The sequence below is a fragment of the Lepidochelys kempii genome, chromosome 1, assembly GCF_965140285.1.
Source record: "Lepidochelys kempii isolate rLepKem1 chromosome 1, rLepKem1.hap1, whole genome shotgun sequence".
Lineage (NCBI taxonomy): Eukaryota > Metazoa > Chordata > Testudines > Cheloniidae > Lepidochelys > Lepidochelys kempii.
In genome coordinates, this window is record NC_136380.1 from 241,147,177 (window position 1) to 241,165,368 (window position 18,192).

Consider the following 18,192-nt stretch of genomic DNA (forward strand, 5'->3'; position numbering starts at 1 on the left):
ATAATTAAAAAAAAAAAAGAATTTGCCTAAGAGTGGGGGGGGGTGAATATTAACGATGTGTGATTTAAGTAGGGGCTAGAGTAAAAGAGAAATGGGACTCCCTTGCACTTATTGGGCAATCTGGCCTGGTCGTTGGTGACTGCAGATCATTTCTATAGCATCATTCAGAAGCTGTGTAACATCCCTGTGACTATGTTAATTAGCTCCCTTGCAAAAGGGCTTCAACCATAGAGCAAGATTACTTACGTGATGTCCCTGCGCTGATAGCAACCCTGAAGGAGGCAGGCAATCAGGTCACTGATAAACTCCACATCATCCCTGTGAAGAGCAGCTTCCAGTTCCTATTGAGAAGGGAAGAGAGAAACAAAGATCAAATTCTTCAAAATACTCCCTTGGCAGACCAAGAGCAGGAAGCCTCAGACGGCCTAACTGATGTGTACTGTACCCGAGGGAATGCCATCCTCTGGAGCAGCCAAGCCGTTCCCCTGCAGCCACCGCTACAATCACAACTGAACTTGTCTTTTTATTTTTCTGCAGAAGGGTCATTCTTCCACACCAACTTCCACTATAATCAATCCTCATTACTTTTTCCTTACAAGGACTCACAAGTAAACCTTGAAGAGGTTTTACCACACACCTACTAGCACCAGCCCTTGCCTTCTGTCCAGAAGCAGATATGGAAGATGGGGTGTCCCTGTTCCAGTGAGGCTGAGGCACTGTAATCTAGTAAGTAGCACAAAGCCTCTTCCATCCGAGGATGATGGGAGGCAAGAAGGCAGAAATTGAACAATTTAATTCTGTTGCCTGCATTTCTTCCTTAACCAGGGGAAGTTTTCCTTACTTCAGTGGTGAGCTCTTAAAACACTTGTTCAGGAACACGGCCTGAAAATCCCACTCACCTAGGATGAGCAGCCGATTTCAGATAGGTAAGCAGAGAAAGGAGAAAGCCTGGGGGGAGGGACAGAGGCCACAAATGGAGATGCTGCTCCTTTCCCTGAAGGGAATCAGGGAATTTGCTCTCAGAAAACATTTTTTAAAAGAGAAAAGGTGCTGTCACACCACATGATCTGTACCCAAACTCCCTTTCCTTGAAAGAACAGTGGGAAATAGCATGGCTTATTTCAGTACAAAGGAGTTCACTTAGAATGTGTAATACAGGAAGTGACCTATAAAAAGGATAAACTTCTTAAACAGTGATTAATACAAATCTTGTATGCACTGAGATAATGTACTAGTAATTTTCTTTCTGTTGGTAATTCACAGATTCATATTTACTCAACATGGTTAAAATGTTATGCAATACCAAAAATACTTAATTTTAGTTCAAAAAACTTCACAAGATGACACAAAGCAATCTACTTTCCATTAATAACTACTGATAGTGCACAGCAAGAGTTAATTGAATAAAATGTAGTATGGATAGATAGCCTAGTCATAAGACTATTCTTTATGGTTTTAGTGTATACAATAGACTGAATACAGATTTATGGCTGGATGTTGCCCAACACACTATTAAATAAATGGCTATATTAATGGCTAGATAATAAAGAATAATCAATAATGAGAAAAACATTTTGAGTGCCGAGAACTCTTTGATTAGACTCCTGCTATTACAACAATAAAATTATTGATAACCGATTAAAATGATTAAATGCTGTTTGTATTATTTTATTGGGAACGTATGATGGAATCTTTCCATTAACATCACTTTTGATTTACACATTACACATTTACAAGGTGTTTTGTAAACAGAGCTCACCATATCCCTTGTGGGGGAGATAAACACATTTTACAAATAGGGAAACTGAGGCACAGCATGGGTAAGTGACTTGCCTATGGCCACACTGCACATCAGTGGCAGAAAGGAATAGAGTCCTAGAAGTTGCTTGTTTCCTACTCTAGCCACTAGACAATACTGATAATGATTAAAAGATATTGTGGCCCATGGTTAGGCCTGCCATCACCTGCATGAGGTAATGTTATCTCTATATTAATAGGAATCATAAGGTACATAAGAATGTGTTTGGTAAATGCTCAACATTCTGGCAGTATCTACCTTCTGCAGGGCTTAAAGGGTTACATCTTCCAATAAAATGTGCTTGGAAAAAAAGGGTAAGCAGTGTGACAAGACATCTGCCCGTTCAGATAACTTACCATGGACAAAGTCCAGCTCATGGAGCATGTAGTGTTAGGACACAGAAAGAAAGGAGATCCATGAGATTACTCCATTTAGGGCATACACCCCCCAAAATACCCTTGTTGTCTGCAGGGCACTTACTTTTGTGCATTAAATCAGTCACTCAGCGTTCTGTCTTTGCCAGGATGTGGGAGGCTTTTCTAACAAGGTATGTACAAATTGTTTCCCCTGAACCTTTTCGATATGCTGTTTGACTAACACTCATCAAACAGTTGACACAATCCACTAAGATAGCCTAGTATCTACTGTGATTGTTTTCAAAGTACAGGGGGTGGAGGTAGAAAACTTCTGACCTTTACACAGTCAGAGTTCACCAGTCACTAGTGAAGATGCAATGTGCATTCTATAAGGCGCTGGCAAAGTGCTGTTGAAGAAGGATGACGTACATGTGAGGAATCAGACCAACCAGGACTGCAGTGGTATAAATCTATTTACCAAAATACAAACCTAGGGCACACTCCTAACATTACCTTTTCAGACATGTCCCCATCACTTTGCAACCAGTGGAGGAAAAAAGGACAACTTTAAAGCAGTTCTAAAGCTGCAACACAAACACTTCACCAGAACTAAAATGGGAGTGGGATTAGGGAAGGCGGAAACTCAGCTGAGTTCTCATCTTCCAGAAGTTCAGCATCTCCGACTCTTGGGATCACTCCCCTCCACCGACACCAAATTTTAGGAAAGAGCAAGAAGAGGGGTTAGTCACAGTCTCGGTGTCAGCCCAATGTTTGACAGACCCAAACAGCTCTTGTGATCTTTTTGGTATCTGTTTAAAAAAGATAATGACTTGTAATCTTTCCCAGAGGGATCTTTCTTTCTACTGCTGCGTGGGTGATGCAATGTGAACAGTCAGGCATGAACAGGGTTTTTAGTTTAATTCCTGCCGAGTGGTCAACTGACTGGTCTGTTTAATTTAATGTCATTTTTTCTCCAGCCAGGCAAGGTTTTAACCTAAAAGGTTAATCCTGCAGTTCTTCCACGTGCATAACTGTCACTGAAGTCAAGGGGAGTTGTAGGGATGGACACTTGGCAGGATCACCACGCCCTGAAAGGGACTAAGCAGAGCGCAGTTCTAATGTTTCAGCTTGAGAACAAAGAATTAGCATGATACTCTTAATATGTTTTCATCTACTCAATTAACCCAGATTTTGTATGAAAAGAGAAAGAACATTTTTAAACTTCAGTCCGAACAAGGGGAAATACAGCCAAGATGATCACTAGTGCACTGTTTAAGCAGGAGATGATAGAACGATAACAGCAGGGAATTACAGCACTTCGAGAAGAAACTCTCACTGGAAAGACAAGGTTCTCACTCACTTTACCCCTCAGTGCTCTGGCCCAGAGCTCAGTCCTGGGATAGGGCAATAAGTGACTCTCCCTCCTCACCACCCTCCCTCAACCCTTTGTTTTTCCCTTTTCTCTTTGAGCACTGAGCTGTGAGCACAGAAATCTGAACCTTGCCAAAATGCTTTGGGGATAGAACAGAAAGGAAACAGAAGAGGCAGCAAATCAGCAGAGGGGGGACCCAGTTACTCCTCCTCCTCCTCTGTAGCTTCAGAGAGCAACGGACAGGAGAAAAGCAGGATTCTCCCCCTCTCCAGCTGGCGTCACAGCTCATTAGGGAAAAGCCTGTTTAACGTCTTTCCCTCCCCCCAGCCCCATGACTAAATCCCTCTGTGTCATGCAATGGCTGTTGGGAAAAAGCACATTGCACAGAGCAAGGGTAACCACCTCACCAAGGAGAAGCACTGGCCTGAAGCAGGGTTATCCGGGGAGGCGAGAGGGCAGAAATAGATCCCTCAGCACTAGCTAGGAAATAGCTTGCAGTTCTGCTTTGAGAGATGTTGCTTGTCTGGCAGGCTAATACTCTGCCCTGCTTAGGAGTCACATTACTCCCCACTTTTCCCCTTACTGACAACCCCGGGCAGGTATAATTAACCTTTTCAATGCTCTATTAGAAGCCCTGAAAGTCTGTGTGTGAAGTGAGTACTGTTAAGGAACTTTTATAAACACATTCTGCCCTTGCTGTTGTATCTTGTTCTCAGTTTCTACCTCACTCCTTCCTTGAAGGGTCTGTAGGGTACACATAGGTGCAGGGGCGTTTCCAATAATTGGAGTGTTACAAGTACAGCTCAAAGGCATCTGTGCCTGCAGAATCCAAAAAAAGCAGCTTTCAGTGTCCAGGTGAGGATAAAGCTGATCAACACGTGCAGGTTACTGCTGGTGAACTCAAAGAACAAAATAATGAAAATTAGTGTGTTGGTATCCCAGCAATGAATATCCTAAAAACTGTTATAAACATCAACTCAGAGACGATATAGAAACCAGCAAAAATGCTTGTGTCCACTTATTTCTGATGAAAGGTCAATTCAAGTTAACGGTGACACTCCAGCTCTCTGGCAAGCTGTCACTATGGACCACGGAACACAACATTTGGGTGCTTTTGCTTCGGAAGCCAGGTCCAAAACCAGCAGGCACTAAACGTTTAAGGACACAGAGAGCAGGTGTTCTGAAAGGCAAGCAGACTGGTCTGATGAGGTAATGGGACAGAATTCTAATGCTATGTCTATGCTAGAGAACTGACCCGCCTGTAATTGAACTGGTTGGACAGAATCAGTTTAGCACACAAGGTTAGGTATGTCCATGCTCTCCACTGCAAATCATTTTAATAACCCCATGCTCTTTTGTTTTGTGTCACCACTCTTGCCGTACTAAACTTTCAGTGACAATGCCTTCTGGGTATTGATCCCACAGTTCCACACTTTCATCTACTCTGCATCTATAGTGTAGCTAAAACAGTGTAGTCTGAAATAGTTTTGCCTGAGACCGTTCTTGGACCCGCTGAAAAGCAGCATCTACTCCAAACAGTCCTTGGAACACATAAAAATCCGATGAAACACTTTGCATGTGTGGACATCAGGGGTTTAAAAAGCATTCCTGAGGATTAGTCAAGTTCTTCACAGAGAACATTTCCTCATCTGTGACATAGCTTTAGTGCCTCTGAAAAAGACTGCAAGCTTTTCTCTGAAAAAAATTAATTGGTCAGAAGATAAAGGGCATGCCACATGGAGGGGTAAAGAAAGGAATACAGTTGTCCAGCTTAGGCACAAAGTTGGGGAAACCTGGAATTGGTTTTTTATCACACTTCCAATCCACACTATTTATCCAAGGGTTCCCCAAGGCTGACACATCTGCTTTACATCTCAGCCTGACCATTCCCACTTCCCCCTCCCATTATTTAATCAGCTGTTCTCATAGCTGGGGAAAGAAGCAACCACCCTCATCTGGACACTGGGCTTCTGAAAGCAGACAGTACTAGCCTGCAATACATGCCAGATATAAGAGTGTGACACCTCCTCCCAGTTTAACTGCCCTGGACCCCTGAACTTGTATTTACCCCTTACCCTCAAATATCACCAGGAAAATCCCAGAGAACACTCATTCAATCCTTTTTGGTAATGGGAGGAATCAACACAGGGAAAATGATCACAGACTATAACAGATTCTTCCACTAACCTGCTCAGGATAGCTTGAGCCACAGGTGAACAGTAACATGCTACTCATATTTGGGGAAGGAATGAGACCCACAAAGACCCACTTCCACACTACAGTCAGAAGTAAACTAAGAAGAGACCATTCAAATTATTCAAAAATCCCAGTTAAAGACTGTTGATTGGGAAACATCCAGCTATATCTGGATGAGCCCAAAGCGGCTGCCTGATCTGGTAATCCCAGCATGATGCTGCCCCGCAGGGGAGGGGAATCCTGAGGGGGAGGTTTTGAGCTTGTTGCACAGGCAGCATACTTGGCCCTAGAGAGTGTTTTATGTTGCGGTCAAGTTATACCATCCACCCAGCACCTAGGAGAGCTAATGGGCTCCAAAACAACAGAGGCCCTCTTTGGCTGTGAAATTGCAGCGAATGGAAGAGGGAGGAGAAAAAATGGGATCCCTAAGGTTACCCCACTCCAGGAACCCAGATGGCAGCACACTGGATGTTCTGGTAAAAGGTAGAAGTCATGGAAAGAAATCTGGAACGTTCCAGATCCTGATGGAGTTTCCAGATCAGATTAACTTACATGTCATGGACAGTAGATGTCCATTTCCCAAATATTTGCCAGGAGATTCCACTCCCACTGCCTCAGCCACACAAACGTTACTCTCTGGCTCCTGTGCCTTCATTTCACTGATAGGTGGCTTGGCAACACCATTCAGATTTGTATTTGTGCAGCAGTCCTCCTGCCCGCCACAGCTGTGGCTAAGCACCCCTTCCCAACCTGCCCAGTGTCCTTGCTTCCCTGCAGTCCTGTAGGCAGTTGCACCACAAGAGCCCGTCTATTACCCATTTTCAATAAGATGCTCAAGTGTTTTATGGCTTCCTGAGCTAAAAGCGCCAGTGCCCCCCCCCAGTGCCCCCCCCTCGCCATTCTGTATTTGAACTGCCTCCACAGCAAAGACAAAAGACAATGCCAGAGTTAAGTGTCAAACCTTCCCCCCCCCCCTTGCTGCCCTGACTCCTGGCAACAGGAACCTAATCGACAGCTCTCCTCAAGGAAACAGCTTCTTGGCACCTCATCCACCGGGACTATTAACTCTGAAGCAGCCAGCATTCTACAGCCGTCTCACAGGGAAAGAGGAAGAGGCTTAACAACAAGCAACAGTTCAGTGGCCCCAGTAGATAATATTTTGGGCTTACTGGCTCTTGTACGCAGAGACGAAGGGTATAGGAAGGGTGGGAGCAAATTCTGCATGGGAAATAGCAATTCCTGATGCAAAGGGAAGGTGGCAGGAGGACAAAAACCTTCCTCCATCTTTTTTGCTCTTCAAATCTGTTTCTTATGCTAGTGTGTTTTGAGACTTCTGAGTTTCTCCCCCTTCCACTTTTTATAAGTACACTTTGGAGTCTATGTGGAGTCCATTATAACAGGGGGCATAGTGTTACAATAGGGTTGAGTAGAGGTGTGAGATGACAGCTTAATACAAAAGAGATGGTTATAAACAAAAAAACAGAGAGAGATTGTGGCATGACTCCACAATGGCCAGAAAAACTTGACAGCCACTTCAACTGCCAACGGCAAAAACAAATCTCACCCGCTGCCCATGAATCAGAGGCATGATGGGAAAACCTTCGTCTTCCTCTTCCCCACCAGCCCCGCTCCTGCCTCTAAAACAGATTCCGTGAACTGATTTTGAATATGGTTAAGTTAAACTTAACTAGATTTGAAAAAACTGAATACAACTTCAACAGTTGATGGACTTGAAGCGTGTTTTGATTTAGGGGAGAATATTTTTATGCAGGCTGGAATATTTAAACATGATTTGGCATGGTACCTCCTAAAACTCTCCTTTGCTGTGACCCCTAAGAAAACCTCGCCCATGGCGAGGATGCTGGTGTATTGAGAGCGCTGCCTATCATGCTAGCCAATAGTGTCTCATTGTTTCCTTGTACTTCCTGTCTGCCTGCACTGTTGTCTCTTGTCTTACATTGTAAGCTCTTTGGGGCTTTTGTTCTGTTTGTACAGCACCTAGCACAATGACATCCTGGTCCTTGGCTTCAGCTTCTAGGCACTACAGTAATACAAATAACAGCAGGCCCCAATGTCTATCTTAACAGTGCTTAAAATGTTCAACCTACGTGCCCACAATGCCCCAAAGCTGCGTATCAATAATGACAATAATGTACTCCTTCCTCTGGGCTTCCATCGTGTCTTGTCTGCTCTGTAAGCCATTTGGGGCAAGGTCTAGCTGTGTTTTGTATTTTATGCTTTGCACTGTGCAGTCTCAATCCTTAAAATAATAGGCTTAAAATTTGTGTTGATAACAGTTTCTTACCAGGGCTGCAGAACATTTGGAGCAGTGCAGTAACAAGCTAGTGGTTCCTATTCAGTAATCAAATATTAGCACTATGCACTCCGATAGCATCTTTCTCCAAAATTCTTAAAGCTTTAACAAACATTTAATGAAGCTTCACAACACCTTTGTGAGGGAAGGCGGTAATATCCCCCATTTTACAGGTAGGGAAACTGCCACAGAACAACTGACTTTAGCAAGGGCACACTTTATTCAGTGACATGGCTGATAAGATAACTCAGGAGTCTAGACTCCAGGTTCCTGTTCTAGCCAATGCATCACCTCTGTTTTTCAGCAATGTTATTAGCAGACAAATCACCTGGAGATCACGCTGTTTTCTCTCGCTAACAGATAGCTCCTCCCTTTCAAAATCCCCTCTCCTCCAGAGCAGATCATCTACCCCGTTTATCCATATGTCAGTTATGCTGGTTGAAGAATAAGGATCAGGTTCTAAAATGGAACAGCACTGATCATGCTTCAAATAGGAGGGGAACAAAATGTGCAGGCTCCACCCACAAATTTGTCTTCTGTAGTTGAAAATACAGCACTTCAGTAGAAGAGAAGACAATAACCACGCGAATATCTGGAACAGCCTTATTTTGTACCTCATAGGCAAGGTACAATTTGTTGCCTAGAATGAATCTCTCCCATTAGTACCACCTGTATATCAGCTGCATTCACACCATTTGACAGCAGCACCAACAGATAGCTTAAGCTCCACTTTTTTAATGGGATGACAGATGACTTTATAACTAGGTTGGTCTCTCTAGGGGAGAGGGATGGAGGTCAGCAGGAGGCTAAGTAGATGCTAGACTTTTCTGCAGTTAACACACTGCTGCATAAACCATGGAAAGTTTTTAAGCTCCAAAAACTTGAGACACACCCATCCACAAACCACTAGCTGTATTTCACTTGGTGAAGGCGGGAGCCCATCCACACATACTGCAATTTAGTGTCCCCCTTCACTGGCCATGTGGTTACAAACAGCTCAAAGCTCGTAGCAACTATGTTTTACATAGCGCTGTAAGATGACTGCAATCACATACTTTATTAGGGAATAGCATCAGCACTGCTATCTGCTGTCTATACACCAGTGCTCGATATTATTCCCAGAGGCATCATCGGTTTAGATCCAGTGACTACAGTGCAGTGTGATAAATACAGAACAGCTGATCCTGTGATGTCGCCATCTTCTACAGTAAGAGGCTTCCTGAGTATCTGCTGAGAGTTCTGTTAAGCTTTTAAACCCATTGGCAATGTGGTGAACAGGCTGTAGCTCCAAAGCCAAAAGGCTTGAGGTAATAATCTGATTTCAAAACTCCTCCTCTCCAGCCAGAGGATGAGATCAGGATATGGATGTTCTCCATTTTAGGTCTGGCTGTAGTGCTCATCTGCCCAGCATGTGGATAGGGGACAGAGAAAGAATGGACACCAATACCTGAAGTGGACTACTTGGCTAAAATTTCTGTAAAGGTTTCAAGTCTTAGTTGAAATAGTATTAACTTTCTACAGGGATTTGCATGGTTCATTGCATATTTAGACTAAACAACATGTCTATTCATGCCAACTTTCACTTTTCTAGTTTCCTCGTTGTAAAGTGTCAACTAAAGTTTGTGGTTTGCCATCATTCCTGTCAGAGACATGATACAACAGCAGCCATATAAGCCAAGCAGTGGTTTGGAACACTAGCACCATGAAAGTCCTGCATAGAGGGAAGAGCACCTCCACCACTCACCCACATCCTACACTATCACACACAGGGATATTACCACTTGAGGAGGACCCATCTTCTTGCCCATCTTCAACCACAGCAATAGTCCAACTTTTCTATTTGAGGAAAAGGTTCCCACACCACACTGCACTCCCCCAGAGAGAAAGCAGGATGCAATGCTAAAGGAAAACACCACCAAGATATAAAAGGGTTTAAAGCCCTGCATTTCCCTTTAATTTCATCTTTCCAGCCAGCCATTCTAATTCCCCTTCAGCTGCTATCCCCTGCTACTTCCAGTGCAGTCAGATCTAAATACCTACCACAAATAAACCATAGCCAGTGATTCAACAGGGAGATTGGTCTTCTCATAGTGCTAGCAACATCGAAAATAAGGATAATACTTACTCTGAGTAAAAGCACGGAGAAGCCACAGATCTCTGTTTGAAGCTGAACAGATTGGAACTATGGTGTTTATAAAGCTTGCTGTCAGTATGCACCGGGCCCCATCTATTCCATGATTGCATAGCATTTCCTCTTGCCACAAAATTGTACTCCGAAATCCAAACTTCCATATCAAAAATATATTTTGGTTTTAGCAAAGAAAACTTTGAAAAGGTGAAATGAGCATAAACCGATGCCATATTGTTATCCTGCGTATGTAGGCAGCCTGAAACAATCACTCTGAGAAGTGTGAACTGCCTCTCTCAGTGGGGTTAGTTTGAAGCTTAAAGACGACATTGGAAGACAAACGTAAACTAGCAAAAAGAAAAGGAGTACTAGTGGCAGCTTAGAGACTAACCAATTTATTTGAGCATAAGCTTTCGAAGCTTATGCTCAAATAAATTGGTTAGTCTCTAAGGTGCCACTAGTACTCCTTTTCTTTTTGCGAATACAGACTAACACGGCTGCTACTCTGAAATCTGTCATATTGTAAACTAACTCACTGCTGATCATTTAGCAGAAACCTCCAGCTAATGTGCGTCTTTCACAGTCCCAAACTGCTTTCCATCTGTTCGAGGTGGCAAAAATCACAACCCTACTCCCTGTTTAGCTGCCAGAAGCACCAGCTTTGCCCCCAGACAACTTCCACAATGGAGTTGTATGTTAATACAAAAACTGTGGTCTTTAATAGAAGGTGGGGGAAATGTATCACATCAATACAGTAGTGTCTGTGTATTTTGATGTCAAATTAAATTTTCATCCGATGAAGTGAGCTGTAGCTGTAGCTCACGAAAGCTTATGCTCAAATAAATTTGTTAGTCTCTAAGGTGCCACAAGTACTCCTCTTCTTTTTGCGAATACAGACTAACATGGCTGCCACTCTGAAACCTGTCTTAATGCAAATGTATCTCAGTTATTTTCGATGGTGCCTATCCCTGTAGAATCCAAGCCATTAAAATAAATCTAAGGAGAAGTTAACTTTTCAAATACTCATAGCACAGTCTTCAACTCCATGTCAAAATGTCTTCAGATCCACACAAAGGCCCCCCCATGCTTTTAAAGCCTGGTAGAAACTGAATGTATCTGTCCCTCAGTGATTGCATGCTAACATTCTCAGGCTGGCCTCTCAATCCCAGTTGGAATTCCACACTTCCTCAGCTCTCCTGCTGAACACACAGTTCTGCCCTGCTCCACTGAGCCGTCATCTTCCACAGGATGCTAGTAAAAAAAACCAAATAGGACCCAACGTGTTGCTTAGTGACCAAGACGGCTGCTCTCACCACTCAGAGCAGCTGAGAAAAGAACCAGGAACCTCGGCAGGAATTCACATTCCACTAATCACAGCTGGGGAGAAGAGTCTGATTAGAAGACAAAATCTGGGGGGCAGGTTTTAAACTGTTAAATTAAGACAAGAACCCAATTTTAGGCCTAAGGTCCTGGAATGCTTTGTGACTCACTGTGAGTAACTGGGTATTACTACAATTACATCACTGCAAACAACTCAGAGTAACACCTCTTGGCCAGACATGACAATGAACTAGCCAGAGCTACTTCCAGAGCTGGGGCAGATAGTGAACACCAGAGTAAACTAAGGAGAGTGAAATGGAGCTCCTCTTACAAGTCTTTAGGAATCAGACAATACACAGTTGATCCTAGGCCTGTCATGCTGTTCTACATAACGATTGTAAAGTGTTTACCAGCTCCATCTTTCTTTTATCTTTCTAGTGCATAGACTGGATATTTTTCTCAGATATATTCTGTATAAAAGCCATTTTGTGTATTGGCTAAACTGACTAAAAAAATTTACATACAACTTGTCCTCAGTTATCTGCAAATTGCTGACTGGAAACCTTCCCTCAGCAGTACACAGTTCTCTCCATTTCTCAGAAATGACAGACTAAGGAGACTCCTAGCAGAGGAAATACTAAACTGGTGGCAACAGACCCTGGAGGTGGAACACAGCAAGGACTGACTGTGACTTGCATCAAGGCCAGGGTCTTTGAAACGGCTTAATTTTGTCAGAACAGAAATTTGATTCCTCACTAGGTACAGCACCAGAGTTAATAACAGGTTTATTAAACCTTTTTTGCATATACAACTTTTTGAAAAGGATGATCTTGTGGTTAAAGCACAGATCTGGGGACAAGAAAACTCAATTTCTAGTCCCCATTTTGTTACAGACTGCTTGTGTGTTACACTGGGCAAGTCAATTCAACATTATGCTTTGGTTTCCCACATCTATAAAACAGAGATAGTGCCTAAATCTCCTATCACTATCTCCTATCTTTAATACAACAAGAATCTAACTGGATAGTTTACAGACCTCTCAGTGATAGAGAGACTGTATAGATCTTGTCTAAGGAGGCTTTTCTCTTAAAAACTCTTGTAAGGGTTCATCTCAACTGATACTAGCAACAATGGGTGTTGCCAGGATACTCAGGTCACAAGCATTTGCATCATGTTGTCTAACCCTACTCCAAGCAGTTCTAGATGACAAAGTGGTAAATACGCTTGTGTCCGGTGTACACTAACACTTCCACTGTTGCTACCACAAACGGGGCTGAACCACAAATAGTGAACTAGAAGGGAGATTTTAAGGAAAATGTCTATTTAGACAAGACTATAATGGCTAGATCTCCCTTGCATGGTGCCCTCTCCCTACAAGTCTATAATCACCATACAAGTAGAATGTCGATGCCCTAAAGGGTCCCTGATTTTCAGGGGTTAAAATAGAGAGAGATACCAAAATAACAAACACTAAGGCAAAACATAACATTCAGGGTGTGGAACGGCTGCCATAGCTTTGCTTCACAAAATAAGTATGTTTTCAGAAGTTCTGTCCTGGAAACCAATATTGGCTCCAGCATAAGGATTTTCACAGAATGCAAACACCATGTTCACAACTACCATTTATATTTGTTAGATGTGACTAATGGAACCACTAAGATGTGCACACAACAGACCTGAGGAACTGATATCATCAGTTATCTTTGTCTTCTCTTCCCCCTTTATTACTGCACATATTCCATCCTCTTTAAAATTAGATTGTAAATTCTATGGGGAAGGGACTGGATCTTGTGTGTTCTGTAACGTGCCCAGCACACTTTTGGGAATGGTACAAATAATGAAAAAAACCAACATAGCTCTATGAGAAGAAGGCCCGCATCTCTGTTCAGAATTCTTCAGACAGCCTCGTGTTTTCATGCTACTTATAGCCATGCTGTTGCCATTACCAGCCCTCCATACTGTGATATATATTGAGCCTGTACCAAAAGGTATCCCACAAAACCTCCCAAGGATCCAATACTGCCCACTTCCAAAGATGGGATTCACCAACAGTTTGATTATGGCATTCTTATGATCCTACTTGTTCAACTCACCTATGGAGTAAAGGTGCCTGAATATCACCTTTGTTGGTAGACACGATAGTATTTCTTGCAAACCAAGCATAAGATTTTTTTTAGCCACACTGCATACCCAAAAACTGTTTTCAACTCATTCTCTCCTAGCACACAGCAGATCCCAGAGGTCATTTCAGCTGAGTAACCTCTGAACCACATCCACCCCAATCAAAAGAGCCTCCACTCAAGAGACTGTCAGCTCTGCCCATTCTAGGGTTACTTGCACAGAAGGAAGTTATCAAACCACAACAACCAAGCTTCATTTCCCCCTCAAATAAACCCCAGCACAGAGTAAATTCTCAGCTGAACGGCAGCAGAATTCTACCACGGCCAGGCCTGGGTCATTGACTTTCTGCACTTTCCAGAAACATAAGTTCCTTATGCAGGGCCAGAGCTCAAGGGACCTTGTTTAACATTGTATTAAAAGCATTTCAAAAGTGCAGCCACATTGATTTCTAGCCAAGCTGCAGAGCTGGGGCCTGGAATCAAAGCCAGCTTGTCCCACCTGCCTCTCGAACTGAAAGGGGCATGTTTCCAATGTGCCAGTCTGATTTCCAGGTGAAAGGGAGCATATAAGGAGATAAAAGGCACAAAAAGGGAGACCAGTTCTTTGTTCTAGCAGCATTTCTGAAAGAGCTGGAATATAGCCTAGTCCACTGCATTCATCCTTTAGAACAAGTATCTAACTTTTCTGGCACAAGATGCTTATCTGCACAAATGCGAATACTCACCATTGGCTATATACAATGTCAAATGGCTAAGCATTTTAAAGGACAAGCTCACATAATGGCAAAAAGCAGGAGTCCCAAGTATTGGGAGGGGACAGAATAAGCCACTGGATTCAGGGTAATTTAGCATGATCTTATTCCCAGACTAAAAACTACTTTACAATGGAGTTAAAGTTGAGAGTATGTATCAGTAAAGTCAGTGTAAAAAAAAACCCCAACCATTACTGGGAGGTTGTAATTATCCCAAAACCAAGCATTATATTATAATATTAAGCCAGGAAATTGAGAGTTAAGGTTAAACTTTAAATAAATCCAAACATGGTAAACTGTGGAAATGCAAGTCCAAACATCTCAACTCTGCCCTGTAGTGAGGTCATGCAATAACTATATGATTATGATTAAGGAACATTTTAGTGTCTGTAATCCCTGAGTAAATTAAACTGATTTTTAAAGACAATTTTTTATTCCCATATTCCCCGCCCCATGGTATCATTGGTAAATGACTGGTTTTGCTACCTCTCATTTCAAACGTATTGGCCCCACCTAAGAGCATCATGAGCTAGCCCGGTAGCCTATATAACCATAACCATTAGATACAACCATAACCATTAGATATAACAATCTTTAATATATCTGACTTAATTCAACCTAACTTCTCCAACTATAGTCTATGCACAAGAGTTCAGAGTTTTAAGTTTATGGGGAATTTTAAGTGTTTGAGTTATTCTATTATTAAGGTCATCTGGACAAAGAAGAAACTGGCAGATATTACATTTCTGAAACGACCCAGGGTTGGGTTTTTTTATTCCTTTTTAATTACATAAAATTTAATTCATCACTTTGTTAACGGATTTACTTAATAAATTCTTAGAAAATTAATTCTTTACTCAAGAAGCCTGGGGAGGTTACACTATATTTTCCATACATCACAAAGACACTGAATACCTGCTTTATGTGCACAATGGAACTCAACTTTAACTATAGAGCCACAATAAGCACCTCCATAGTAAGTGTGGCTAAAACAATGGCCATCTCCAAACTGCAGATTACACTATAACTAGACCTGTTGGTTCCAAAGGAGCAACGGAGGAAATGCATTAAACTCATCTCCCCACATTTACAGGCTGCTATGGAACACTATGAATCCATGCTTGAGCTGGGACTAGGCAAAGTTCATGTCAAGATTTTTTATTTATTTATTTTTTTAATGGATGTATAAAATTAGGCTCCAATGTTTGTATTGAGGCACGTAAATGATTTTTCAAAAATTTGGAGCCCCAGCAGCTTCCTCTTATTTCAATAGAAGCTACTGGGTACTCCACATACTCCTTAATGTAGACAGGGCCTAAATAAGATGATGCATGTGGCAGGAGAAAAGACAAGTGGGTATAACAAAGTAATGTGCATTTGTAGTTTTTAGGTTTGACAAGTCTTGTATAGTTCCAGGATTTTTTTTTCCTTTCAAGTATGTTTCCTACCTTCTTCTTCTTTTTTTTTTGGTACAGTAGGTAAGAGAAAAGGGGAGGAAGATTAGTGGTGAAAGGCTTGTTGGAAGGAGTCTTTAGCAGGAATTTGGAGAGTGAGGTGGCCAACCCTGGGTCGTTTCAGAAATGTAATATCTGCCAGTTTCTTCTTTGTCCAGATGACCTTAATAATAGAATAACTCAAACACTTAAAATTCCCCATAAACTTAAAACTCTGAACTCTTGTGCATAGACTATAGTTGGAGAAGTTAGGTTGAATTAAGTCAGATATATTAAAGATTGTTATATCTAATGGTTATGGTTGTATCTAATGGTTATGGTTATATAGGCTACCGGGCTAGCTCATGATGCTCTTAGGTGGGGCCAATATGGGGCCAATAAGAACTTCAGAGGAGGGAGGCTGTTCCAGGTGTAGGGGCAGAATGAATAAAGGAGCAGATGTATGTGGGGAAAAAAGGAGATTCCTGTGAAAGGAGAGTAGCTGGCAGAGTACAGAGCACAAACATGGGCATAGGAGAAAAGGCCAGCTGACATGCAGCCCGAGTAGCACTGTGCAGAACTTTGAAAGTAAGAACGAACAGCTTAAACTTGATACAGAATCAGACAAGTTAGTGGAGAGATTCAAGCAGATTTAAAGGGCAGATACAGAAAATGCTGGCTGCTGAGTGTTGAATGATTTGGAGAGACAAGAGATGAGAGCCCTGGGAAGAAATTAAAGTAATATGGAACAGAGATAATAATGGTATGGATGAGAATTTTGGCAGAAGATATATATAAGGAAGGGGATTTCAGATGTAGAGTGAGCAAAGATGTGATTTTATGGGAGCCTTGATGTGACAAGGGGGGAAGGGGAAGGGATGAGGGAAGGAGGAAACCCAAGATGTAAAAACTCCACCATCCTTCCAATTCCTCAAGGCAAGTTATCAGAGGTGGAGAAGAGAGGAAGATGTCATTTAGTTTGATGTGTTCGTTTAGCTTGAAGAAGTATGCAATATCCAGGAGATTATATGAGAGATGGGCAGCGATCTGAACCTGGACAGAATGGAAGAGAGCCGGCAGTAAAGAGAATGATTTGGGAAGGAAGGATGATCTTGTGGTTACAGCACTGGACAGATTCAGGAGATCAAGGTTCACTTCCCAGCTGTGCCACTGGCTTCCCTCATGACCTGGAGCAAGTCAGCTATTTACTCTGTGCCTCAGTTGCCCATCTATAAAATGGACAAAATACTTTCCTAATTCAGAGGGGTATTGTGCGGATAAATTAGCAAATGCTTGTCAGGTCCTCAGACACTAGGATGATGACCATAAGTATCCAAAAAGAATACTTGAATTCTGTGTACTGGCCACAGGTTTATTGGATTGCAGCATAGTACAGAATGAGGCACAGAACACAGCAGTACAAAGATATGCGATTTCAGGAAACAAATTTTGGAAAATTAAATCTAATAAGGTGTAATGGAAAGGAATATTAAAATTAACGAGGATAAAAGACTTGGGAAGCCTTATTTAAGGTGATGACAAACTACAATTCCTCTGAAAATGAATGCCAGGGACATGAAACTGTCAACATGACTTCACGGGGAAACTGAGCAGAACGTTATATTGTAGTATCTGGATCTAAACTATACATGAAAGGCAAATTACATATTGCAGGGTGTGTGCAGATCATATTTAGGTGCAGACGGACCAGGTGACTGCCCGGAGTGCCGGGCTGGGGGGGGAGGGGAGGGGAGAGGGAGGGGAAGTGCACCACGCTTACAGATTTACAGATCCTAGCGTGCAAATTTGTCATGCAAATCATGCATCAAAGTTGCGAAATGGGCTACAAATGCAATAAGAAAGAAGGTATTCAAGAGTTTAACAAATGGGTGAAGGAACGCAGAAGATGCTCCTCGCCTGGGGCACCATTTGGTCTACGGCCAGCCCTGGGTGTGCGGGTAAGGTGGGGCAGCACACTGTAACTAAAATTTCCATAGATTTTTATTGAAAAGTGATTTGAAGGAAGAGCACTTTGTAGTAGAATCTGGGATACAAATTCTAAGTTATAAGAATACAAATATAGTAATGGAGACTATACAACCTGCCCCTGCCTCAGGACACTGACAGCACCAAAATCTGCTAAAACAGCAGTACAGGCAAGTTCAACTATCCAACTATTAATGTTTCAAACATTACATTGGGCTACTTTGGAGAAACAATTTAACAACATAAATAATTGCTTCTTGGAACAGCGAGTACTAAATAGAGCTGGTTGAAACTCAGAATTTCCTGTTTGCTGGAAACCGACACTTCAAATTTTGTTTTTGTTCCAAATCTGAATAGAAACTAAAAAAAATTTAAACTACTTGTGAAACAAAGTCTGAAAAAAAATAATTTCAAAAA

The 18,192-nt window shown here is 42.2% G+C and overlaps 2 protein-coding genes across 4 annotated transcripts in view; one reads left to right on the top strand and one right to left on the bottom strand.

The window, feature by feature from the left end:
- BID (BH3 interacting domain death agonist) overlaps window positions 1-18,192 on the top strand; it is a 536,402-nt gene that overhangs the window by 268,114 nt on the left and 250,096 nt on the right. The window lies entirely within an intron of this gene.
- The window catches only part of CECR2 (CECR2 histone acetyl-lysine reader), a 140,074-nt gene that overhangs the window by 78,183 nt on the left and 43,699 nt on the right, over window positions 1-18,192 (bottom strand). For all 3 annotated transcript variants that reach the window (XM_073320013.2, XM_073320023.2, XM_078849801.1), the window contains one exon: window positions 247-341. In XM_073320013.2, the coding sequence (XP_073176114.2) occupies window positions 247-341 (95 nt within the window). The remainder of the gene's footprint in view (window positions 1-246; window positions 342-18,192) is intronic.